The sequence below is a fragment of the Pezoporus flaviventris genome, unplaced genomic scaffold (genome assembly GCF_033815535.1).
Source record: "Pezoporus flaviventris isolate CSIRO_AGI_PZ_B2104156 unplaced genomic scaffold, CSIRO_AGI_Pfla_v1 ptg000047l, whole genome shotgun sequence".
Classification (NCBI taxonomy): domain Eukaryota; kingdom Metazoa; phylum Chordata; class Aves; order Psittaciformes; family Psittacidae; genus Pezoporus; species Pezoporus flaviventris.
The window spans coordinates 8,512,598-8,538,007 of NW_026892595.1; the positions used below are offsets into that span (position 1 = coordinate 8,512,598).

Consider the following 25,410-nt stretch of genomic DNA (forward strand, 5'->3'; position numbering starts at 1 on the left):
AATAGCAAGCTGAGACTCAAGCAGTGAAGCTTGAAATGTATCATCAAAGTAAACAGCTAGAAATCTTTTCCACTGGTACTGGTAACAGAAATTGTCTCTGTAATTACCTTGCAGTGACAATTGTGTCACTGCAAGGGGAGAGATGAGAGAGTTGCCTATTGAGCAAAGTCTATTTGTGAGAATGCTCTCTGAGATCACTTGTAATGGCAATTAATTATTTTATTAAAATTACAGTTTCCATCTCTTGATGAGATGAGAAGTAAGCAGTGAGCTTTGAGTTTACCACAGAAGGAGTTACGTGGTGTTGCTGCGGACTGACGATGCCTTGCACTGATCTTACTAGGAAGAAGATTTTCATGAAATGATCAAATCTGCCCACGTGATGGAGAGCCAGTATGGGCACCTTTTCGATAAGGTGATCGTCAATGACGACCTCGCTACAGCTTACAGTGAGCTTAAAACAACATTCGACAGGTTGGAGACTGAGACCTTCTGGGTTCCCGTCAGCTGGCTACATTCGTAAGAACGTTTCGAGTAGATAAATACCTGCTGTTGTAGCAGCTAAGTACAGGCTGTGGTTAGGCATTACTCCATGGCCGTTTTCTTGGTAGGATGGTTTTCTAACTCTACCTGCACAGCAGGTACACTCTTTATCCACTTGGAACTGGTCTTGTTTTCCTGTGTCTTCAGTCCTCCTGCCCACAGTTTTAGGGGCAGAACAATCAGATTAAGCTGAAGTCTCACTGTGCTCTATAAAGTGAGCTAACACTAGTGTAACAAAACTGCCAAACACCTCTTTGTCATCATCTGTGTATTTCCAAGGTAAGTTTTAAGTTTTTTTTTTTAATGGAGAGTTTGCAGAAGATACTAGTGAATACTGGAGAGCAGCACTTTGATGGTTTTAAGCATAAATGCTCCCATAAAGAGCACTTGGAAGTTATTACCCCTTAAGTGCTTGAGAGAACTGAAATAGTGACCAACATTTTTATGAGGAAGACATCATAGTTTTAATTACATATCAAGATAAGTGGTTTACTTTTCTAGATGTGAATCTTGTCTTACATGTACAGAATGATTTTAGTATTCCTTTGCACTTACACAGTCATGGAAAGAAAGATGTATTTGGTGGCTTAATTGTGAAATACTCTGCTGTGAGCATGCATGGGTTGAAAATACGTTCACGCGTGCTTTGTAGCACAACAAAGGAAACTCATTGCAATATTTATTTAAATAAGGAAAAATAGGAGTCACTATGTATATAACTTCAGAGTCTTTGGGATTAATCTTCTGTAAAATCAGCGGCAAAACAATATGCATAGCAAGAAAGTAAAGATTATCTTTCTTTTTTTTCCCCTTTAAATTGATTTCAAATATTTTTGGCATCCTTTAGAACAACCTTCCCGTCAGAAATTTTCAAACAATTAGTGAGGAAACCTTGGAAATCTGGGAATTAGTCGCAAGAGATTAATTCTTTTTGTTGTTTAATATCTAGTGCTACTTTTTAGTAGTATAACAGATATTTTGTCTCCACTCAAATAAATTAATGCTGTAGACTTCACTGTAAAAAATACCCTTGTCACTGGTCAGGCACAGTTGGAAACCTCATTTTACAATTTAATGTGGCAATGTAAGCAAATGTATATTAGATGATGTATTTTTAACATAGATAATTTGGTATTTTTCTTTATTTACTACTGATGCGCAGGAAACGAGTACACCTCTAAAGACCCAAGTTACACCTGTGTGTTCTGTTGTGAATATGTCTTGTAAGTACAGAATGTGTATAGGAACTTGCTGACTTCTGTTCATCCCATCTGTGGCATTCAAACAGGAAACCGTCATTTCATGTTAATCTGTAAAGAGAATATAGCTGTCTTGTTTAAAGAATAAAGAATTTAGTGAAACTATATATATTTATGAAAGGGTTGAAAAGGGATGTTAAGTTTTTAAATTTCTTGTCAATGTGATCATTTATTAAAGAGAATTATTAAGTCCATAATTTGAAACACTGTCTCTGTAAATGGAGCTCAACATTCCATGTAAATATTTTATTTCAGTTCATATGTTGATATAGCCATCAGATTTTGCAGTTTTATTCTAAATGTGTATTTAATGTGTGGGTCATCGCATTAGGCTCAGAGTTGTGTGAAACAAATGAAATGCAAGCAACAACAGCAAAATTCCTAGGAGTCTGGAAATGTTTATGCAAGAGTTACAGATGTACTGAATCCCAGCACGGATACACGCTCTGCTTCAACAGCTATAATGTAACTTTTGTCAAATTTCACCATTTTCCTGGTGGACTTAAACTTTTTTTTGTAGCATAAATAGCATTTTGATGATTAAATTAATTGCATGGAGATTATGCAAGTTGAGAAAACTTTTTCTGTTTTTTTTTTATTATTATTGAAAATCAAACCGTTTTTCAGGGGATCTGGAATTCAGCCAGTCTGTTTGCCTGCAAGATGCCGAGTGCCTTCGCCACCTCTTGCAACACAAACTGAGAGGGCACTCAGCATGTCTCAGGATCTGGCCATTTCCAACAAGAGAGGCTTTAGTCCTTATTGAAACGCTCTTAATGCTGCTTCCAACCTGGGCTGTCTCAGAACATTAGCCTATGATAATGATCACATGAAAGACCTGCTTTTCTCTTTAAGAAATAGATGCTAGAATAATCTGCAAACTGCCTGGTAGAGACAGATCTGGCTGTCCTGCAGGCTGTTTTTCTTGTCCTTTTGAAATTAAATATAATTCCTATTCCTGGGTCAGTGTGGTCTAAGAGGACTCAGCCAGGTTGGATGGGGCTTTGAGCAACCTGGTCTAGTGGAAGGTGTCGTTGCCCCCAGCAGGGGGTTTGTAACTGGATGATCTTTAAGGTCCCTTCCAGTCTAAACCGTGCTGTGGTTCTGTGATCTACACAGGTTTGCTGTGCTGGGCAGCAGTAAGCAGCACGGTGCTTTGCTGCGTTCACAGAGACACTGACCCTCTGATCCTCAGCACAGTCCTGGCAGGGGTTTCCTAGACGGATGGCTGCCTTCCTCATCTTCAAGCCAGGAGCTAAATTCCCAACACCTGCAAAAGAAAGGGAATCACAAAAACATAAACCCAACCAACCGAGTAAAATGTGCACAGGGACTTCAACGAGTGAGAAATAATTTTAATTAAATTACTAGATGGCTCTTGAAAATCAACATTATTGCAGTATTAGCTTAAAAATAAATAATTATCAAAGCTACTGCTTTCCGTGAGGCAGGCAAAGATGGGACCAGCCAAGGCACAAAAAATGTCTTAGCCCGACAGTTTCAAAAGGACAGGAGCCTGCTTATCGTGATGGATGCTGAGCCCATGTGCTGAACTGTTCTGGGATACCAAGAGGGGGCGGGATTGTTCCTTTGACTCCTAAGAATTTGGGAATGAAGACAACTAAACATGTTTCCAATATTCCACATATTCAAGTTGTGCTGTGTGGGTTTTTAGAGAACTGTATGTTTTGACAGTCAAGTCCAGATGTTTTTATTGTTCTAGCTGTTTGTCATAGTCCAACAAATGGTAGCATTTTTTAATATTGTACCAAGCTCTATACTTGAATTTGCCACCAGGTTCTTGGTTGAAGTCTTACCTGAAATCTGATCTTACCTTCTTATGCAAAACAATAAATTATTGTTTTATCACTGAAGGTGTTTTTTCTTTATTGTAAATTGCACCATAACGTACAGGCATAATGACTTGAAAAGGTGAAATGCCCAAGTAGTAAGTTATTTCATAGGTTTATTAACAGTTGTGCTCCAATGATCTTTAAATGGGAAAATAAAGCAACCTGAAACGGGGACTAAAATACTTAAGTTTTACTTTTCATTGCCATATTCTCCTTCAGAAAGGATGTTTACCCTTTCCTGCAGCCCACACCAAAATAAACCATTTTCTTTCTGAGACAGAAAGCTTAAGTCAGCGGGTCAGTGCTTAGAGTGCTATCTAAGTTACCGACTCGGAGTGCTTCATTGGACACGTATGCTCCTAGGCCACTGCATGTCCCACAGGAGGTTGTGTTCATTTGTAAGACTCAGTGAAAGTAATGCTTAAACTAAGTCACTTTTTGCAGTGTTTTATGTCTTTTCTAGAAAAAAGAAAAAGGCCTAACACATACTAGGATTAGAGAGGAGACTTTTAAGCCCTCTCTGTTTTGTTTCAGTGCAGTATTCTGCATTTCCCACATGTACTTAGGTCTGGTTTCTACTGTGTGTGGAGAATTTTTCCTCAGTAAAGCTCATATTTACTTTTTGTTAGATTGTTTCAAAGGATGAACAGCTTCTTCAGAGATTTAAAGTTATAATCTAAATCTGTTTTTTTATTGCAGTACCTACAGTCATTTCCCCACAGGATTAAGAGTTTTCTGTGCATCAGAGCTTAAAATCATTTGTATTTGCAATTTGCCCAAGAACCTTTTGCTCTCAAAGTCATTAAGTATTTATCATCTATTAGCATGATTAATGTATGATACGAAGCATTCAACAGGAAAATGTCTGAACACTAAATTAAAGGAGGACAGTGAATGTAGTTCTTGTTTAAGAATTCTGGTGCTAGATAATGGTTAAAGATTTCAGCAGGAACATGCACAAAAACATTTGGAAACAGTTAAAGTCTGGTCTTAAATTTTGTCTTATGTTAAATGACAGTACAAATGAGAGAATTTGGAGTTCTAGACAGCTGGAGATTTTTTCCCTCTTGGTATCTGTGTCTGAAATACAAGTTGGATATTTGGAAGACTGTATGGAATGATTTTACATCTCTATAATAAAATGCTATGGTATTTTGTGTAACTGACATCCAACGTTTTAACAAAGAGGGTAAATCCTTACGATTACTGAGACTTTGTTTTGCTTCTATTTCAGTTGTACACGTATGTCTGTTCAAAAGATTTTTAAAGACTTAATGCACAGAACTGCCAGCTACAGATTTCAGTGTATGAATGGAGGGAAACATCTTCAAGATTTCTAAAAGGGTTCAAATGGCACCAAAAAAAAATGTTTGAAAGCTTCTTGATAAGAAATAAAGAGAGAAAAGTAGGTCACAATGTCTTTTGTAATTAGATCTGTTTCTTTTCAATAGCCATATTAATAGTCATGACTTGAATACACTAGAAAATGAAGGCATGCTGTAATTTTCCTCAAGTGAAATTTAGATTCTGTAGGATTATACACAGGCTCATGGAAGCTTAGTTTTAAGGGATTTGGTACATGTTCTAAAGGTCTGTGGGTATGGCAGAGAAGGACTGAGAATGTTACAAATGCTAGTGCTACCCTAGAAATGCATCTTTGTTTTTGTAAGTCACTGAACAAGGAGGTTGGCAAGTTGGCTGTGAATGTTCTGTGGTTTCTGTTCCCTCCTTGGTAAATATAAATAAGAGCCAGTAAATCTTTATTGGTTAGCAAAGCAAAAATCGTTGGCATTATGGAGAGCTGAAATGTAGTACCCAGAAGGAGTACTCCACATCCTGGTGATGTTGGCAGAGCTCTTGCTTTACTTTCTTCTGCTTTTGTTAGCGCAGTGATCACAGCTTTAACATGAACTTAACAAACTCTATTTAATCACTGGCAATCTCATTCTGGCTTTGTCTCTTGGCTCTCATAGAGCTTTAGTTTAGTAATCTCAGTCATACAAAGGGTAGAAAGGGATAATGACACTAAAAATCTGATAAAAGGACATTTTTTACTTCCTTCCCAACAGATTCTTGAGGTGATGTGTTTCCGGAAAAGAGGTGAAGAGCTAGCGCTTGATCAAGATGGAGAATCACGTGAACAGTGTTTTGTCCCATGAAAACAGAACTGCTCTGAGAGATCCCTGTGGTATGAAAGATCAGGAGCAATTTTAAATTTCATGCCACCAGTGTTGGCTTCAGGGGCTCTTGTTTACGAAAATGCCATCTGGGAGCAGTTCCTCTTGTTTTCTGTGTGACCTTGGACACCTCGTGGTGTGTCCCCTCCCTTTCCTAGATTTAAGCAACGATTCCTTGAAATCCTCTAGTCTTCCAAGTGGTGGGAGTAGTCATGTTTCATGAGCAAGGTGCACATTTATGATGGAGCAACTGCAGAGATGGAAGCATGTGTTGAGACCACTCCATAATGCATGCAGGCCCTTTCACATTGTATTCTCTGAGATCTTTGCATACCCATGTATGGGTTATGCTTCCCCATAAAACCTACTTCGATGCAGCTTCTGGAGCCATACTCCCAAGTACAGACTGGCCTATGTTAGGCACCTTATGAACACGGAACAAAGATGTAGTCCCAGATTCAAAGAAGCTCATGAAAAAGTCAGAGATATCACAGAGCAGCGCAGACCAGCAAGAAGGTGTAAACAGATCCAGTGAGCACAACTCCCGTTACCAGCTGGCACCGGAGGCTGTGCTGGCACAGTAGGGTAGTTAGGTCTGGCATTCAGCGTATCACAAGAGGATGAAATGCTTCAGGGGCTTGCTGGCCAGGCTTCAGCCCTTGCTGGGTCCAGGCACAGCTGAGGGGTAGCAAGAGGTTGGTCCTAGGAGCACTGAGGCCAGTTTGACTGCAGGAAGGAATTTAGCTGTGTCTGTATGAGCTGTGCTTTACCTCTCTGTCAGAGCAAGAACAACAGGCCTTGGCCCGTTTTAGTGACTGGTGCAGATGGAGGCAGCATGTTTAATGTTCCATTTGCAGTTCTGGCTACTATTGATAGTAAGGCAAAAAAAGGAGTCTGGTTGGTTTTTCTGTTGTTGAAAACTGACCTAAAAGCTTTGTTATTATTGGTGCTATCTGGATAGTATGAAAAAGCAGCTTTGGTTATTGGCCCTGCTAGGGTATTATTCCAGATGTTTTTCTTTACACAGCTGTTAAGCAGGAAGTAGAACCAAAACCAAAGATTGATTTGAACCATTGTTTTGTCAAAAACCAGAACCGAATCTGAATTATTGTCTTCTCTTGACTTCATTGAATTCAAATCATCATTGCCCCCAGCTGGATCCAGCCCCAGCTCAAACCAAACTGAACAAAGCACAGGCTCTGACCGCACTTTTGAATAGGTGAGACTTTGAAGGCTGAGTCTGCATCTTGTTACGGCTGCAGCTGATGTTACCTTTCTGCCAATAGCAACTTTGTTTTATTGTGCATGTGTGCATATGCATATATGTTTATGTATTTACCAAGTGTTGCGGTGTATACCCTTTTAATGAAAAAAGCAGGCTTGTAAAACCAATGTTTACTGCTTAATTGGAAGCTTAATGACAGACTGTAGAAGTCTGCTGATACAATAACAAAGTTTTAGCAAATAGATGCGTGGTTCAGGGCTGGCAGGACTCTCGCAGATCGCAGGAATCTTAGAATTTTACATCTCAAATACGCGGTTTAGCCTCTATTTTGTGAAAGTCAGAAGAGCTTGATTGAATGCAGACGGCAAGCTTGTTCACTGCAGACCTAGTTAAACATGAAGTCTTGCTGGGATTAGCTTAATTGTTCCCTAAATGAAAAGGCTGCTTTGTACATAGACTTAAATTTTATGCTTGCCAGATAAAGCAATGTGAACCTGTCAGGAGACACAGGAACTTGTCTGTGTAGGAGTATCACTGGGCCAACTGTCTTGCCTTTTATGCGATACTGTGGTGTAAAACACCACTCCGCCGGTTTCATTTTACAGAAAATAGTCTCTGTGGTGGTATCCTGTGGGAACTGAAGTATCAAATTCTATTTTCCCTTCAAAAGTCCAACTACGCATGTACCCCGCTTCTGAAACTACACTCTCCATGACTGCAGCCAGCCGCATGGGCTCGAGGGATGCTGTGGCATGGCAAGGGAGCTGCAGGGAAGCTGTTCCAAGCAAAGCAGGAGGTGCCACTCCTTTGCCATGGTAGAGACTGCCATAGGTAACACCACAGTATTTGAAGTGAGAAATGCTATTTCTGATGAGGTTATACAGCAACTTTGTAGAAAAGGAAGCTTTATTATTCCATTTTTAATTTTCAGAAGTTTATGTGACACTTCTGATTATCAAACATTGATGGCAAATTCTTCTAGTTTTCTTTTGGCATCCCTGCTGCCAGCTTGAAAGCAAGAGTTGCTGTGATTAAAGCCTTTATTCTTTATATAACTGTAATTGTAAAAGATGTGGAGTTCCTATCTTCCAAAGCCTCCAGACCAAGCAAATAAAGACAGAATTTATGCAGCTGTTCTCAAGGGACCTGTTCTGTTTAATCTTGTTTCCTTTCTTCCGAACCAGTCTTCTCAAAAAGCCTCTCCATGTCAGGGACCAGTGTGGAGCAAAAAGGAGAGGCTGGCCAGGAACTGCTGGAAGGGAGAAGCTGGGGCACTGCCAGCCTCTGAACAACTGGGAAGTCTGCGAGCCCAGCGCAAAAGTGAGCAACCTATGGGTGAAAACAGCATGGGAGAATGATTTAAGCAGCAAGGTGTCGTTTATTCCCTCTTAACTATGAGAAGGAGCAGTCTCTGTCCCTGTGCCCTTCATTGTAAGCATTCAGTAGGGAGCGGCTGAGTTACCCTCCATGGCAGGCAAAGCACTCCCAACATGCAGTTCTTAGCTCCATTGTGGCAGACGTGCATGGTTTCTCTTCACCGTGTCATGGTCTGAACATAGGTCTTGGCTTCATGGTCTCCACAAGTCATTTTCTGAAAAGTGGCATCAAATCCTGCCCACTCTTAGAGACTGTTCAAGTCCATCAAGTCCGGAAACAGGTTGAAGTGTTTGTGAATCACTGATGAGGTGGGTGCATTTTTAATCCTGCGTCTTCTTCATGTTCACCTACTTTGTACCAGAGGGATGGTGGTGGCTGTTACTAACTTTGCTACCACTGGCAAAATGTGATGCATTTATGCACTTGGTGTTCCTGTCCTTGAGACTGTACTGGTGTTACTTACCTTGAGAAGTACCTTCAGTGAGCCACTTCTGCTCAGATTTTCTTCAGGAACTCCTGGGTTGCTCCCAGCTACAGTAACTTGTCTGTCACAAAGTCTAAGTGGAAAACCTAAGAGGCCAGACTCTAAATCTGAGGGTCTGTTGCAGGGAGGCAATGCTACTGCTCTGCTCCCTGCACAGCTCCACTTATGGCAGTGATTACTTGGCTTGGCCTCACTAGCATCATGTAAAATCCTTATGGATCCTCATGGTTCCAGTGTTCAGGATTGATGATTCTTCCTTCTCTTTTAGCGTCTTGTGAATAACTTAGAAGTTTTTTCATGCTAATGCAACTCCCTCTCTTCCTGGTAAATTGCCTCATTTTTTGCTGTTGGAAAGTGCTTAGTCTGGATTGCTTTACTATTAGTACCTAACGGCTGCTGCTGTTGCTTTCTGTATTATGTGTATGGGACAAGTATGAAATAGCAGCAGATAGCTTGACACCACTTCAACCCCTAAATGAGTGATAGTAGGAACTCCTCCTAGAGCTAGCCTCAAATGACTTTCATCTGTACCACTTAAACAGCATACGATTGTTCATGCCATTAAGCAGGTGGCGCAGATAAGATGCCAGTGGATAAAAATGCGGTGCTAATGAAGTTAGAAAAGTTTCATTTCTATTTTAACAATGTCAGAGTTCTACCTCTTGTCTTTCTGTGCCTGGGAAATTAGGAATGCCTTTGCTCTGAAGACCTTGTAATCTAATGCCAGGTATTGCTGACTTTTACTGTTGAGCTTTAGTGCCTTGTTTCATGTGTGGTCCCTTTGACTTCAATCACGATAGGGTTGCCAGCTCTTACCCAGGAACTAAGCTGATGACTTCTCTGGGATCTGGGTCTGGCTTTGAAATAAGATGCAATCAGCAGAGATGATAAATACTTCAGCGAGTAATCAAACATGTAAGAGCTCTCTGGCTATTTTCTTTGGATTGGTATCTGGGAGTGAATTTCAATGCAAATTCACCTAAGTTGTGTCAAGCTACTGTGGTAGTAAATATGTGCTGCTGATAAATCTATTGACTCTTTGTCTAAATTATTCAATGCAAATTGTAGGATTGTGTTAGACTGGCCTGCCCTTTGCTGCTTAGCTGTTCACCCAGGGTTTCATTTCTTTTATACCCGCAATGTCTCCCTGATAAGCTTCTCACACACTTCTAAGTAATTTCCCAAGCGCTCTCAAAATGGAGGCAGCAATTCATCTCTGTCACGTCAGGCAATTATTACTGAAATCTCTAACAGTGTTTCAGAATAATTAACCTTAATTAACCTTAAGCCTTAAAAGGTTTTCTACTGTTGATCAGCATGCCTGTAAGCTGCCAGTCACACATCTGTAAACTTGGAGCTGTCGAGCAGTTAGTAAACCCATATAAAGAGAGCTCCGTCTGCTTTACTGATTTCGGCTCGAGCAAAGGCAAAGCACTGTGTATTTCTACTTGTAAACTGCATATCTTGTTTTTTTCACTATTATATTTCTGTGTAATACTTTCCAAACTATTTTATTGTACCCTACAGTTAAAAAGCCACCTGGATATTCCTTTTCTAGTCTTTTCTTTTGAAACTATCTCTAAGCCTTTTTGCATGTTTTTGTAATGTTCAAGGCAGACTCAGACGACAGAGGTTTTCAGAAGACTTGTGCAGCTGGTAGCTTTTTGATGATTTCATTTCACAATTCTTTCGGAATAAATGTGGGTGCAAAGAGAACAATGAGTAAAATGTCGGTTGTGCTAAATATAAGTGATGTGTTTTAGAAAAATATTAACACTTTTGTCGGTTCAATTACACCTTTGCATCACTCTACTATAGCAGAGTAAAAAGAGTCTAACAGATGTACAGTAAGTACACGAATGGGGTGAACCAAGGGAATGTCATAAATCCTTTATACTAGAACATTCTGTGAGAATGAGAATACATCCAGGTGTTCTTTGAACCCCGTGAGGTGATTAAAGTGAGCAGTAGAAACTGAACTAACAGTACCGAAATACAGGAAGATACATGCAGGTGACTGGGATTTACACAGCTCATTTATAGGAATGGTAGGAGTGCCATGCATGGGAAATGGGAGAGATGAATACTCACAACTTTCTCCAAGTGGGAAAACTGGTTGGGGGGAATCTCTTAAATATCTTCTTCCAGAGGAAGTAAAATTTTATTTATTTATAAGTAAAACATTCACTGCTCTGCTGAAAGAAAAATGAGACACATGATGAGTTGAAAGAGCACAGCCAGTTATGAGCAGCATCTAGGGTCTTCATGAAACAGTGAAATACTGAGTGCTAGAAAAGGATAATCAGTTTTATGCATTTTTAAATTAATACAAAATGCTACTCTCCCACTTCTGCTGTACAGCCTGGGTTTTAGAATGTCAAGAAAGTATTTGACATTTACAAGAGACTGCAGGCACTAATACAAATCATTTTTATCCCTTTATCCATTTTAACCACCAGGCTGAGTGAATTGTTGGCTCTGTGCAATTCGTTTCTGTACTTCATGACAATATAACCACAGATTATCATGAATTCTATTAATAACGCAAGGTGGAAGCTCTGTTCTTCAAGTCTGTTATTTTACTTCTAGAAAAACATCTAATTTCTTACAAACCTGATATAAATAGGCCAGCTGACAAGTATCCCGAAAGAACAGAGTATGCTCGGAACAGTGAGATTTGAACTGACGTATTTTTGGCAAAAAAAAAAAAAAAAAAGTTATACAGGCTGTATTTGTCTGAAAGTTTAAAAATAGGAGCCTTTGTCACATATGGCAGGAGAGACCAGGTTGAGTCATGATTGATGTCACTTGAAAGAACACTTTAAGCTTAGAAAATGACATCAGAACCATCAGAATTTAGGGAGATTTAGAGCGGTCCCCAAAGCCAGGGTGCTGGGGATTCTGGAAGATACTTTGTGGATGATACACAGCACATTGCCAGACATCATCTGAGTGGAAGCCAGGAGCTACGGTACTTTGAGATTACATTTCTAAATGATGGGTATAATTTGTTTTAATAACATTCATTTTTAGTTAAATGCATGTTTCGGACTGTTTTCAGTTTTTTAGATTCAGTGCAAGCCCCCGTTTCAGGCTGGAAGTGCAGTCTGTCACTGCCTGACCTCTCTCCCCTTGCTCACTTACACGACAAGTTTCCAAGAGCAGTCAGGAGTGCTTTCTGTATTACCACAAGTCTGCAAATACAGCAGGGTCTCTTTCCATTTACCCTTCTCCAGTTTTAGTGCTTGATTCCTGCTGACTTTACTACTGAGCATTTATAAGTCAGACTGTAGCAGTACATATGTATGTTAGAAGTATTTCTTTTAGCTCCCAGGCTAAAACTAAACTTTTGTCTGTCTGCTACCACTAGTGTTAAAATGGAAGTAACAAAACAGAAGAGGTGCTTGGATTTCGCTTTATTAAAGATAACCAATAAATTGTGCGGAGTCTAGGTCACAGAGGGACTGTGCAGAGCTTTTGCTGTGCAGAGCAGCAAACCTCTTTGGAACAGTTTCTTATATTTCTCCTTTGATTTTCCACGTACAGCAAGTCTTGTTCCTTAGGTAATTCTGGTGTGAAAATGAATATATTTAATGTAAGCACACAATGCTACTTTTGATCCAGTTATATGTGGTTTGCTTTTAAGTCGCTTTTTAAGTGTAAACAGAAAGTAAACCACAAATCACATTTCTAAGAAGTAGATTTGTGCTTCCTGCAGTTAGCAGCAGCATCTTTTGTGGCTAAAATCATAGATATTAGTGAAAAATTGAGTTGTGAGGTTGCTCAGCTGCATACCTTTACCAATACTTTCTGTATAATTAGTTTTCATACTAAAATGAATTCAGTCTAGGAAAAGAAAAAGTTCATCACACAAGCAGCTCCACGAGTAAGGCATGCTTGTTAGATAATAGTTGCTGTTATCTGCCATTTAGATTTGCACATTGTGCTCGTTCCTGTTGTGTTTGAAGAGCCAAGTGGTGGATGAATTATTCTTGGTATTCCTGATTTTCAGTTCAAGCCAATAAACACCTGTGTGCGCGACTGGCCTGCTGGAGCCATTCCACAAAACATCTGGGCATGCTCCAGCCCTGGGGCTACTGGCGTTCAAAACAGTCCTCCCTGATCCTGCCACTTATTGCTGCTACAATCTGGGGCCTGACTAAGCGTAGGAATTGGATCAGGAATCCTGTCACTCCTGAGCACCCAGCTCTCTTGGTGGCAGAAGAGGCAGATAAAGGGACAAGGACTGGTGGATTATGTGAGTGGTGAGGGAGAGGGAACTGCATGTGATTCCTTTGAGAGCCGAGAGAGTTTTCTGTGGGTCTTCTGTGTTATGTAGCGCATAGAACAGACCTACGCTGGAGGATGAATCATTGTGTAGTAAAAGCGAGCGTGCTCTGTGGAGTCTGTACTTTCTTTGTTGTAGCCGTTGGAAGTACGTAGTGAATGAAGCAGACAACTCTAGAGAAGAGAACATGTTTTCATGATTAAGGCATGAGTGCAGCCCTGGGGAACTGAATTGTATCCCTGCTTCTGCCCCAGATTTTCTGTGTGATACTAGTCACTTTGCACATGTGGTTGTTAATTGTGTTTTTCTTGGTGCTGGGTACGGTGGAGGGTAATTTGTAGAAGTGCTGAGCACTTGCAACTGCAAGCTGTAGGCAGCGGGATCTGTGCTGTGACTGTAAGCACTGCTGTGCAATGAATACTGAGAAATCAGGCACCGTGCATCTCAATGAGGCAGTTAAGAAAAGCGGAGGCAGGAATTAAAGATAAATCTTCATGAGCTCAATTTACATGGCTGGAGAACAGCTTGAACGGGACTGTCCTTCTTAAACTTGTCCTTCCTCGTACCTAAAATAAGAACAGCAAACTGCTAGCTAAATACAAATGCAGCATTTGTGAACAACTGCTGAGTTTAAGATACTTGCACTAAACTGAGAATTAGTAAAATGACTATTTAGCACTTATCTGTCGTTCATCTGTCTTGCCTTTTTTTATCTTTCAAAATGGAGATATTATTGTATCACTAGGCAAAGGCACTGAAGAACCCCATAATAAATCAATATTGCGAGTACATGTAAGTTTTTACTGACCAGATTTAAAGCGATCATTAGGGATTCAGTAGCCTCTGTGTATTTTCTCATAGTCTTAACATAGGAAACATAGGCTTAGCAGTACAGCAAAATGGTAACAGTTTAAAAATACTACACTGTTCTGTTGGTAAAAGTTAAAAAAGACACTTCAGACAAACTTTATGGGAAGGTACTTTTTGGAGTGAAGAGTCACTTTTCTGCTAACTCTCAGAATAAAACATGATGGTTTGTGTAATGTGTATTTTATAAATCACAAATTTCATTAAAAATAAATACACAGCTATCCTTGTATCAAGATGGGCAAAGAAAAATAATTAGCTTTCATATGAGAAATGGAACAATGAGAACAGGAAAGCACATAATTTCACAGATATCTGTAATATAAATAGCTTTGTCAGTTTAAATATACTTTGTCACTCCTTGATGCTGTAATCCAATGCCAAGAGAATTATGATTTCCTTTTTAGAAGTGCTATTTAGCATGTTTAGCATATTTTATTAGAAAACTCTTCTATTCCTCTATCAGTTAATCACAGCTTTATAAAACATTACATTTGGAAGTATCTGTTTCATGTGACTAGAAGAGGTATGCTCCTGAGGTGTTGGTTACGTAGGTGACTAGAAAATTACAGGAATTTTTTTACTTTAGTAATCACACATACTAAAATGGAAAACCAGTTGTTCTCTAAATTTTGTTTATTTGAGATGTAGCCTATGTTTTTCTTGGAACACAGAGCTATACGCTCAGGATGCACACAAGGCACCAAAAGTGAAATTCAGGCAATCCAAATCCACAAAGCAATTCAGAAAACCTCTGCTTTATTGACTATTAAATCTGAGTTCACTTGGCTTCATTGTTATAGTCCTGTCTCCTAAGTGCCAAAGCTCAGGTTTCTATGAGTACACCAAACTCGGAACTTCTAGCTACAGCTTCTTTTAACCCCACTAAAAGACAACTCTGCGCTCAGTTCCCTAAGTGGTTCATTTCAATCCAGGCACTCTGAGCACACCTACCACTTACTGACACCACTGGCTGCTTCCAGGAGGGAACTCGCTCATGTGCTGGGCTCTTGGCTACTTGATGATTGCCCATGAATGTGTGGAGTTGTCTAGTGAAGTGGTGAGTTACAAAGGACTTGGGTTTCTGCATGCTTCAGTGTCACTGCCTTACCGTTTTAAGCTTCAGCCTCTTTTACAGAAGACAATCGTCTCCTCAGGCAGGGACTGTGGCTCCATGAAATGTCCTAGGAAAGCACCTTAGAGCCCTGCACCCACATGGGCACCCCTGGGCTCCTAAGAGGACTGGTGAGGATAAGAAACACCCCTGTGCTCATCATTTCTGTTTGGCTGACTAAAGAGCTGAGCACAGCACAGCTGGATGTACATCATGGTGTGCTCAAATAATCAGAAAGCAGTAAAATGTTTTGGGGTTAATTTGAACATGGTTTGCTCTCTGTCTCAAGTGCAGCATATGTAATTATCACCAAAAGTGGAGACGAAAAAATCACCAGATAATCCTTTAATGTTACCAGTGTGGCAGATAACACCACGTATTTTTAACTACAGTACCCTACTTCTACATAGAATAAAGTTAAGCTGTATTTAATTGTCAAGTCTTTAATTGTCAAGTCTCAATGCAGTGAGATTGCAAACACTCCCCACTGAAGATTCTACTCAATCCTTCACCATGTGGAGTATTTAATTCCAGTTTTGCTTACTTTAAACTGAATGGAATTTTTGTACCAAATTAGGACAGTTAAGTCCTTCCACGCAGAAAACTACTGAGCTCACTAGATATTTTTCTGTCATGGCGCCAAACCATACAGCAATCATGCTGAGGATATGGATGGAAGAAAGGTTGCTCTGCACAGTAATTCCATATAGGAATCACTATTGATTACAGCAAGGATACTTTATGGGTGGTGGTAAATTATGAGGTTTCTCTTGTAAGTGAGAACATTGATTTACATGAGTAATGCAAAGCCTCACACGTAAGCTGAACTCAAACTTTAACTGTCAGCCATAACACATCTATTTATACCACAGATCTGTGCTTAACCACTTATATTTAATTATAATCAGTTGCGGTGCCTCCATTTTCTGTGTTTACTCAGACAATCACATTTCTGAGGTCAAATGCAATGACAGTTACACTGTAGTTATTTGAAGACATTCTCAGTTGTACACTCTGCATGTATCTGAGGACAGAATTTCTGGAGAAGAAAGGATGGGTACAATTCGTCAATCCTTCCTTACATGAATAAAATTTCACACACATCAATTTTAGTCAGGGCATGTCTGTGCTGCACAACACAGTGCTGTGGAGAGACAGCCAAAGCAGCTCAGAAGGAGCCAGCCTGGGTAACTGGAAGCAGTTTAACCACATTGCTTAATGCTGCACACTGTCTAATTTACCCTGGTTTTTAGCAAAGTAAATTAGCTTTGGCAAAGCGTTGCACAAACAGGCTAGCCTGCTTCCAGCCCATGAGCCAGCTTTGGCACCAATTTCTACATCGTACTTACTGTGCAGTATAGTGTATCTAGAAGGAGAGGCAAAGGACTGCTTGCATAAAAACTTGCAGATTCTGATCCCTGAATCTTATTCTGCACTTACTCATTTTAACGTCACAAAACTTCTATTAACTCTTAAATGTCACTGCCTCAAATTTAGTGGTGTTACTGAGCCAAATATCAAAAGAATAAAATACCATTATATCTGAATCACTAAAGCATCTCATTTTGAGCTTAGCATGCTTAAATATGCTTATGTTTATTTGACAGCAGTAGCAAACTGCTAATTAATAGTAGATTTCTTCAGAATCGTAAATCTAATTGCTTCCAATCTCTGGCATACAAAGACAGCACAAATCACAAACATTGAAAAACCTGAAACCTGAGCAGAACAATGTCACTAATGTAACTAAACAATGTTTTAGAATGTCAGAGGTACTAGATTTCTTGAAAGAGTCTGGTAAAAATTATGTTTAACTGTTCTGCTGCCTCACTGTATTGTTGATGTTGACTGAATTTTTCCTCCCATGGAAATCGATGACAAATATGTTTATGACAATGGAATAGACAGTAAAGTCTTGCCATGGATGATTTTCCAGTAGGGGCAGAATTCCCTTCTATCTCTTGAGAAATTATTTTGAACTACCTAGTAAGACTAATCAGCAACCTTTTAAATACCAAAGCTATAGGTACTAACTTGATATTCCAGGAAGGATTGCATTCAAACTATTCAGTGTTATTCTTCCCAAATCTAAACAAAGCACATGGGCATGCGTTTTGAAACAATGGACTGCTTCATCCCCCAAATTTTACATTATGAGTTGAAGGCTTGCTGGAAATCCACAGCTCTTGTAACAAACTGAAATATTCGTTTATGAATAAATTGGATGCAAAAAGAATAGACAGATAGTTTTAATCTCCATCTCTGCTTGAGCTAAAAAATAAATGAAGTTGTAACAGCTAGATGCAACTCCTTCCACAATAAAATAACTAACTACCAAAATGTGGGAGAGCTTCAGATCCTGTAGAACAGCCTTAGTGATTCTAAATTTTAACTAAAATGCTTGATTTTATACAGTTATTACCAGAGGAAGAAATGGAAAAAATCAGAGGAAAAATGTACCCATATGGAGGACTATAATATCCATGGCACAGATCTTGAGAATAATACCAGAAAATTGGCTGAATTAACTGTATCAGAATGTACACTATGCAAGAAGACATGTATATGTAACACGTGTTTCTGCTTCTCTCACTAAAAATTATTTTGATAAAAAGGCAATATTCTGCCTCCATTCGAATTTCTACTGTAAAACAATTTGGAATTGAACTATAATCCCTATTCTCATCCACGCAGGACCTACTTTTCATCCAAGTTGAGTGAAAATGTCAGGATCATCAAATATATTCTATGGATTTAAAGGAGAGTTGCTTTTTTTATTTTGTTGTGTTTCATAGTTTGTTCCTTGTACAGTTTGTACAATCACTAAGAAACAAAAAGATAAATAAATTATTTTTCTGCCAGGCACTGGATTAATGCTCAACTTTGCAATATCCAGCTCTTGCTTCGTATTGATTTTACAGCCAGTTGCTGCTCAGACCCTGTAGTGATTTGGCTTTATTCTGATCTTTGCTCCTCTCACAATTTCACATTTTCCCATATAATATTACTGTACCACCATAAATGATAGAAGCAGTCTCTTCAAAACCAGTGATTGCTCCAAGGTGCTTGAATTCCTGCCTTAAAATGACCTACAAAGAAGAGAAAATGCCCTGACGTCAGTCTTGGCTCTCTTTCTGATTATATAACTGGGGGGGGGGAACACTTGGATATTTTTTTTAATGTTACTTTTCATAAAAACTGTGCAGTAATTAACCGGATTTGCTATTGGTGATTGCTCAAGTAGTGAAATGGGTCTAATACAGTAATAACTGGAAGGCTGAATGCCTGAAAGAGATTTTAAATTCTCTTTAACTATGTAGTGTCTTTTGCATGTTTGTATTAGTACCTAGTGTGAGAATCGGTCTTCATGAAACAGCAAAACTCTCTTTCCCAATTAGTATTGAAATGTTGCACTCCAAAATACTTTCCACCAATACCTCTCATTTTTCCTCTAGAAAAAGAAAGGCATAAATGGAGACTACTTATGTCATTCTATTTCTAATTTTAAAACAATCTCCCTTTCACACTCCCACCCCAAAACAAACAGCCCGATCCTTTCTCTTTTTCCCCTTGAAAAAAAAGGCAATTTTTAGAAACCTCTAAGAAAGCAAAAGCATTTGGTCTTGTCAGTAACATTCACTTGAGAAGGGTTTATGTTTGAAAGCTAAAAACACTGCTTTCAATCACAGTACAAGACACACTGTCTGCAGTATTACTTTTAATATCAAGTTATTTCAAATGTCTAGCACCAGAGGGTAAACATATGAAAAATAAGTATAGCTGGCACTTTTTATTCCTACATTTAAAAATAATCCTCAATTTATTTTATTTTTACTAGCCAGACTGTCAAATTCTCTTCTAAATTGCAAAGGTGACTTGTGGTTCTGGAAAACCCAAATGTAGAGTATGTGCTCTGATTTGCAGGGTTACCACTTTGTCCATTCCACTTGGCACACACTATTTTGGATAAATATTCTGTTGGTTTTGTTGTCTCTTAATTGAACCTCTACTACTTTGAAGAAAAATATCAGTATTGAAGTTCCATTAACTTTTTAATATAAATTAGAATGCCTGATTTACACTGAAGCTCTAAAAGGCTTTAGTAGCTTTCTGATGGCTGTAGAGAACCTGTATTAACTTTGTAATTATAATCCACCCATAAAACTAATTCAAGTAACTAATGAGCAAGTTTTAAAAGACATCATGTAGCTTCGATGAATACCGAATTGCTGTACTATTAAGGTCAGAATACTTAACCAGTTCTACAAAAAGCATTTTATATAAACACCAAAATGCACAGATATTCTTTCTCCATGGGAAAATATAAGCAAAATATAAATTACTTCTGCAAGGAAGAATCAATCAGAAAAATAAAGACAATCAGCCATTAATTTTTTCTGTGTGTAAGAGGCTGTACCAGTACATGAACAAATCAAGGTACCTGATGGAGTCAATACTTTGGTGACTCATACTGTAAAAGCCAGCATTTTAAAACAATACAAAATTTATTTGTGTATTTAAATAACTCTACTCCCGAATATCTTTCTCTGAAACTTTCTCTTTCAAAGTTACTACGTGTACATATTTTAATTACAGAAATTTCAGACAAAATATACATGAAGAGGGAATTGAGTTGCAGATAATGGCAGAAGAATAATGTAGGAATTAAAAAGGAATTGCAAAGGAAAATCCTAAAATGTAATTATTCCCTACTCAAGTATCACAAACCCAGGAAAAATGGAAAAAAAAAAAGACAGTGCACCATGTTAAGCCCCTTATAACCTGACCTTTATCTTGTTCTGATGCAAAGATGTGCTGATACAAAGAAAACTTGTGAATGAATTTACTACATCTTTCAAAATCAGAGTCTTTTAACCTTGTACTCCAAGTATTATTAGGACATAGTCACAGTGTTCTGATTATTACACCACACTGATCATTTCTTTCAAATTATACTCAGAAATATTCAGCAGACCTGGGCAGGAGTAAATAGAAATGAACAAAAGGGAATAAGCAACCATTTATGAATAGAGTGAAGCATCATCTAGAAAAAGTTCATACGATGAAATATTATACTCTTTACTGATAAAAACTTATCAAATCATATTCAGTCTTGGACTGTAAACCATGATTCCCATCTGGAAGCCATTTCTAAAAAAGAACAGCAGAATCTCTGTTATTGTCATTGTTCAGAAATAACTGTCCAGATATTGTTAATCTATAACTTATTAACCAAAATATTGTCCTGCTTTATTTTCCTTGAAGATTTTTGAAGTAACTGTCTCTTTGCCAGACATCCACGCAGACACTGGATAATTCTTTATTACTTACACTGAGTCCCATTTCGAAAACGGTCTTTTCTAGTTTTTAATTTTTAGGGCCAAGACAGTGTATTGCACAATGTCTAACCTTTAAAAGTCCTCACTTTAGATCATTTGGCATTTTTTGAAACTCATAATTGTGCAGAAAACAAGAGGTAAGTAGCAGACCACAGCACAGAAATCAGAGACTCAGTGAAAAATGAGTAGCCATTTGCTTTCAAAGGATTACGTTTTGAACACTGTTTTCCATAAAATCATGCTTAAACAAAAGATATCAACAGATTCATCATGCCCTCTCCCTCTTTTTGCATTCTCAGGTAGGTTACCTCTTGAGTTGAAACTTTCCCTTTCTATAAACCGCAACCCCCTAAGTGAAAAAAAACCCTAAACACAAAACAACAAACTGACAATGGACTAAAAGAATTTAAGATGCATAAAAATGTTCACTAGCAACTCTAGGCACCTAAACAGTGCATTTGTACTGACACAAAATGGAAGAAAGCCAGCACAACTGGATTTTTTATTTCTCTAACTAAGCCCTTTTCACCAAATCAGTTGGACTTCTGTTTGTGAATGCCAAAATATGTAAATTTTGCAACAAAAGCAAGCTTATGAACAATAAAAGGAAATCAACAAATATTATGTTTTCTCCTGATTTTCAACTTGTCTGACAAACTGTCCACAAAAAGCTATGGCTATTTAGGAGAAGGAATAGCTGGTATTAGTCACCTTGAATGGCTTTTTTATGTAAGCCTCTAAAACTGTTTTTTTTTTTAAACTTGTATTACTGTTTTACTTTAACAGTAATCATCTACACCCTTGTCTACAATAATGTGAGGAAAAATATACAAGAAGAATTGCTTACACATTCTGGCTGCAGCTTTGAGATTATAAAAAAGATTTCCAATTGCCCTTCTCTCCGTGTTAGCAAATTCTTCATATTCCCCATTTCTTTGTGCCAGTAACAAATGATCTCATCTTCGACTATGCTCAGGCAAACATTTTACTTACTGTTTTATAAAATGTCTTTTACATTAAAAAAATAGTGAAAATAACTTACAGTAAAAAGTCACTAGTATATAAATGTACTATTACTAATTTATAGAATTAGCCAAACATGATGCAAATGCCATCTTTGGGTGCTCTCAGTTCCTGAGTAAGCTGGTTTTGAGAATACATTATGACTTTATTGCCTGGAAGTTTTTGCACCCTTATTTTGAGTCACCAAGAGAACACTTTCATAATTCTTTAAGTGAATACTTTATGTAACACTTCAGCGGTCAGACAAAATTTTCTAAGATACCCATTTATAGTCTTGTGCCAGGAGGTATTAATAGCATTGATCTATCAAATCTCGTAAAAGCAAAAGGTGGTACTAAATATCCTTTGGTCTGGCTCAGAAAGGGAGTTCCAAAGAGCTTATTTCTTAGTGATAGCTGATGCAAGAAAGCATGACTTCTTGTCATCCAGCACGACAAGCTTGAATGTAACGGGGGGAATGACCCAGGGCTTACCTACCAATGCAGTAACTGCAGTGCTGACTTGCTATAGTCAATGCATGTCTGAAAACATGCAGACTATAGAGCACACAGACTGTGAGCAGACAGCAGGAAGAGAAATTGTTCATATCACATAAGGGAATGAATAAAGAGTTTAGCACTGAAGAATGCAGTTCACGGAATACAGTGAGGTGCAGAGCAAGCATGGCAGAGTACTTGTGTGTGAACAGGCACCATCTGGAAGTCCCTGCACCCACAAACTGTACCGTAGACTCCCTAACCGTCTCATCTGACTTGAAGGTCAGGGAAAGAGTTCATGAACAGCAAAAGTAATGAGATCTGATTTCTTATAAAATTATGTGCTTTGTCACTTAATCTTCTGCTGTCCAACTTCTCCATAAAACACCCACTGAGTAAGGCTGAGGTTACTCAAGTTCTAAGTAGCCAGCATAGTTTGAACATAACCTCTGGCTGGCTGGTTGCTTGCTACAGAACATGACCTGCAGTTTATATGCCTGTCTTTACCTTAGCTAAGGCATTAATTTTGCTTTCCCATCAATTCAACAACCTCAGGTTTTACGACACTTGTAGGAGCTTAATTATTTCCAAGACTACAACCATCTGTGAAATATGGTTCAAATTTGCTATCGGGTTCAACAGTTACATTGGAAAAATGAAGAGGATGGGGACCAAAAGAAGGAGACTGCTAGAAGTATTCTTTTTCTTTAGAAATGGAATTTGATTTTATAAGGATAAGTGCAATACTATATGGTTAAATCCTACAGAAAGCTACAAACTCATCAGGTAAAAATAAAAGTAATGGATTAAAAATTGGTTGTATTATTCAATTGCAAGGTGACAACAATCCCTAACAGGATTTGAAAAACAAATGCAATCCTAGAATATAGTAGTTGAGGAACTTCCAGAAGAGATTAAGACTGTTAATGCCATTGTAATGAGTCCTGGTGAAGTGACCTTCGAAAGTGTCATATCTATTTAGGAAAAACAAGCTCAGCCTGGAATATAGAAAATAAGTGATATTAAGATGGTAAGAGAAATTAAGAACTTGCAGGCTGGGACTAGAGGAACTGAACTTGTTTAACCTAGCAAAGTGAAGTCTAAGAGAAAAATACTCTAACTCAGAATCTGGGTGTGAAATCTAAGGTGGAAAAGTAGCTGCTGAAAATAAAGGACCAGTGTTGATAAAACAACACACAGACACAAAATAGTCATGCGAATTGAGGTTAGAAATTAAACCAGATGATTTCTGGTCCTCAAAAGAGTTACACCAGCCTTCCTATGAGTAAAGGCTTCTCAGTCTTCTGCTGAGCTAAAAACTCAGTATTTGCCTGCCACAAAGAAGGAACAAGAAAAGCACCTCCAATCTCTAGATCATCCATAGGCCTTTAGCTTCTAATACCAGATCCCAGCAGCATTCCTTGCTGCTGGCTTGCAGGATGTGTTCTGCTGTTTAATTTTTTGAATTGTCTGTCCCCACAGGAAGTTCCACTGGTAACTAAGCCTAAAGTAGTTAGCAAAGCTCCTTTTATGGCCAGTGGAGATGCATACTCTTTGAGGGCAAATCATTCCATTTATCTTTGCCACCAAAATATCTTTCCTTTTTGCTGTTCAGTGGAACAGAGTGATCTCATTCAGGAATTCTATTTCTTACTCCACCGACTTCTTGCTTAAAATACTCAGCTCTGTGTGAAAACTCACTGTCTTCACTCCGCACCACCCATGGTGGGGATACTTTTACTCCCTTTCACATTTTGCTGTTTGCACCTTCTGCCCATCAAATTCCACTTTTTAATAGTCATTATTTCAGTAAAAAAAAGGAGATTTAATCCTTTCTGAAAATGCATTCATACATAGTATTCCATAAAGAAAAGTAATGGCACTAAGTCTTTACTCAGACTTTTTACTAAAAATGCTCTTTCATTTTCACCTAATCAAATGATTCATTTTCTATCTTCTCAAAGTTATGCAGTGATGCAGTCAAACAAAAAAAGCCAATGCTATTCTTAAGTCATTATTTTGCAGACTGCGTGTATTTATCTGTAGTTACTGCTTGAAAGTTTCATCAAGTAAAATGTATATGGACAATCATCGCCATGAAAAAAATGTATTAATCCCACACTGTTATTCTCTGAGATGCATCCCACATATGTTCCATGACCTTCCTCATTATTAGAGGTTTCTTACCCAGCTGAGTTCTCAATTGGTAAAATAAACCGTGGCTATGTTAACTCTATGGAATTGGAACAGCTGGGTACTTCCCTTGGACTATCCTTGAAAGGATTATTTTCCTATGCCTTCAGAAGGACACATATACTGGAAAGCTGAACATAGTTCCCTAACACTATTCAGCTAGTGTGCAGCAGATAGCCATTCCTTCCCAGGTCAAATCTCAGTATGTTCTTTATTATCGGATAGGTATTTTGGTGGACCCATATAACTGAACAGTATTCACAGGTGGGAAAGGAAAACAGGGAATATACTTCTTATAGGACCAGTGGCATAGGAGACAGGCAGGTGGAAGTACAGTAGCAACGTTATAGCTCAAAAATTTATCCAGAGTGATGGCTCGTTCACATCATGGATCAACAATAGGTTTGGGGAAATAGTATTAATGTCCATTCTGCATTTGGGCTGCTTTATTTTCATATTATAGTTTTGTGTTGTTCTCAGTATGTGAATGGACTCTATTCATTGGCACTGCCCATACATATTTCCTTAGTTTCTTTCAGGAACACTAATTTTACATTACTTTTTTTTTTTTAACAGAAAGCCTTTTAAGCAAAATGTGTCACACTGCCTCAAGAACTAAAAGCGGTCAATGTTAACCTTACTAATTAAAGCTGTTTTCTTCTAACAGCTGAAAGCTAGTGAAAGGTTTAAGCTGTATTGGCTAACATTCAAGCTAAAAAGTATTCGGTGGTCTTCCTTTAAACTCTGTTGTAGAGTAACTCTAATCATTACATTGTTTAATTTCACGCCAAAAGCACGGCCTGTTTTATCACTTTAAGTCCTCGTACCTGCTAGTGAGAAGCGTCCTGCCCTCTCAGCCTCAGCTTCACCAGCCACAACCCTGAGTCCTGCTCTCTAACCTTTCTGCCCAAGACTACTTCACCCTTTGTGGGCTCTCAGCCGCCTTTCCCAGGTCACAAATGGCTTTAAACCACAGTGCAAGCTTTATTAAGGCGTTCATACCTGCGCACCACCGGAGTTTGAGGGGCACTGTAGACAGCAGTTGCAGCAGCAACTATCCGTCGCACCCATCCACCTGCTCTCCGGGGTTCGGAACACCTTCATCCTGTCCCTCAGGGCCACGACAGGCACACCGGTCTGCATGCCGAGGGAGAGAGCAGACAGCCCGGGGCACTGGCCCTTCCCCACCTCC

The 25,410-nt window shown here is 38.7% G+C and overlaps 1 protein-coding gene and 1 long non-coding RNA gene across 3 annotated transcripts in view; one reads left to right on the forward strand and one right to left on the reverse strand.

Moving 5' to 3' along the window:
* The window catches only part of MPP7 (MAGUK p55 scaffold protein 7), a 155,261-nt gene extending 151,590 nt beyond the window's left edge, over positions 1 to 3,671 (forward strand). For both annotated transcript variants that reach the window (XM_061468191.1, XM_061468192.1), the window contains one exon: positions 344 to 3,671. In XM_061468191.1, coding sequence (XP_061324175.1) covers positions 344 to 523 — 180 coding nt within the window. In that variant the 3' untranslated portion in view covers positions 524 to 3,671. The remainder of the gene's footprint in view (positions 1 to 343) is intronic.
* Positions 3,672 to 5,720: 2,049 nt separating this feature from the next.
* LOC133276908 (uncharacterized) lies at positions 5,721 to 25,359 on the reverse strand. Its single transcript, XR_009746052.1, has 4 exons — positions 25,221 to 25,359; positions 17,889 to 18,010; positions 11,010 to 11,113; positions 5,721 to 5,838 (listed from the first exon to the last, which is right to left on the reverse strand). It is a non-coding gene; the product is annotated as an uncharacterized LOC133276908 (long non-coding RNA).
* Between the last annotated feature and the right edge of the window lie 51 nt (positions 25,360 to 25,410).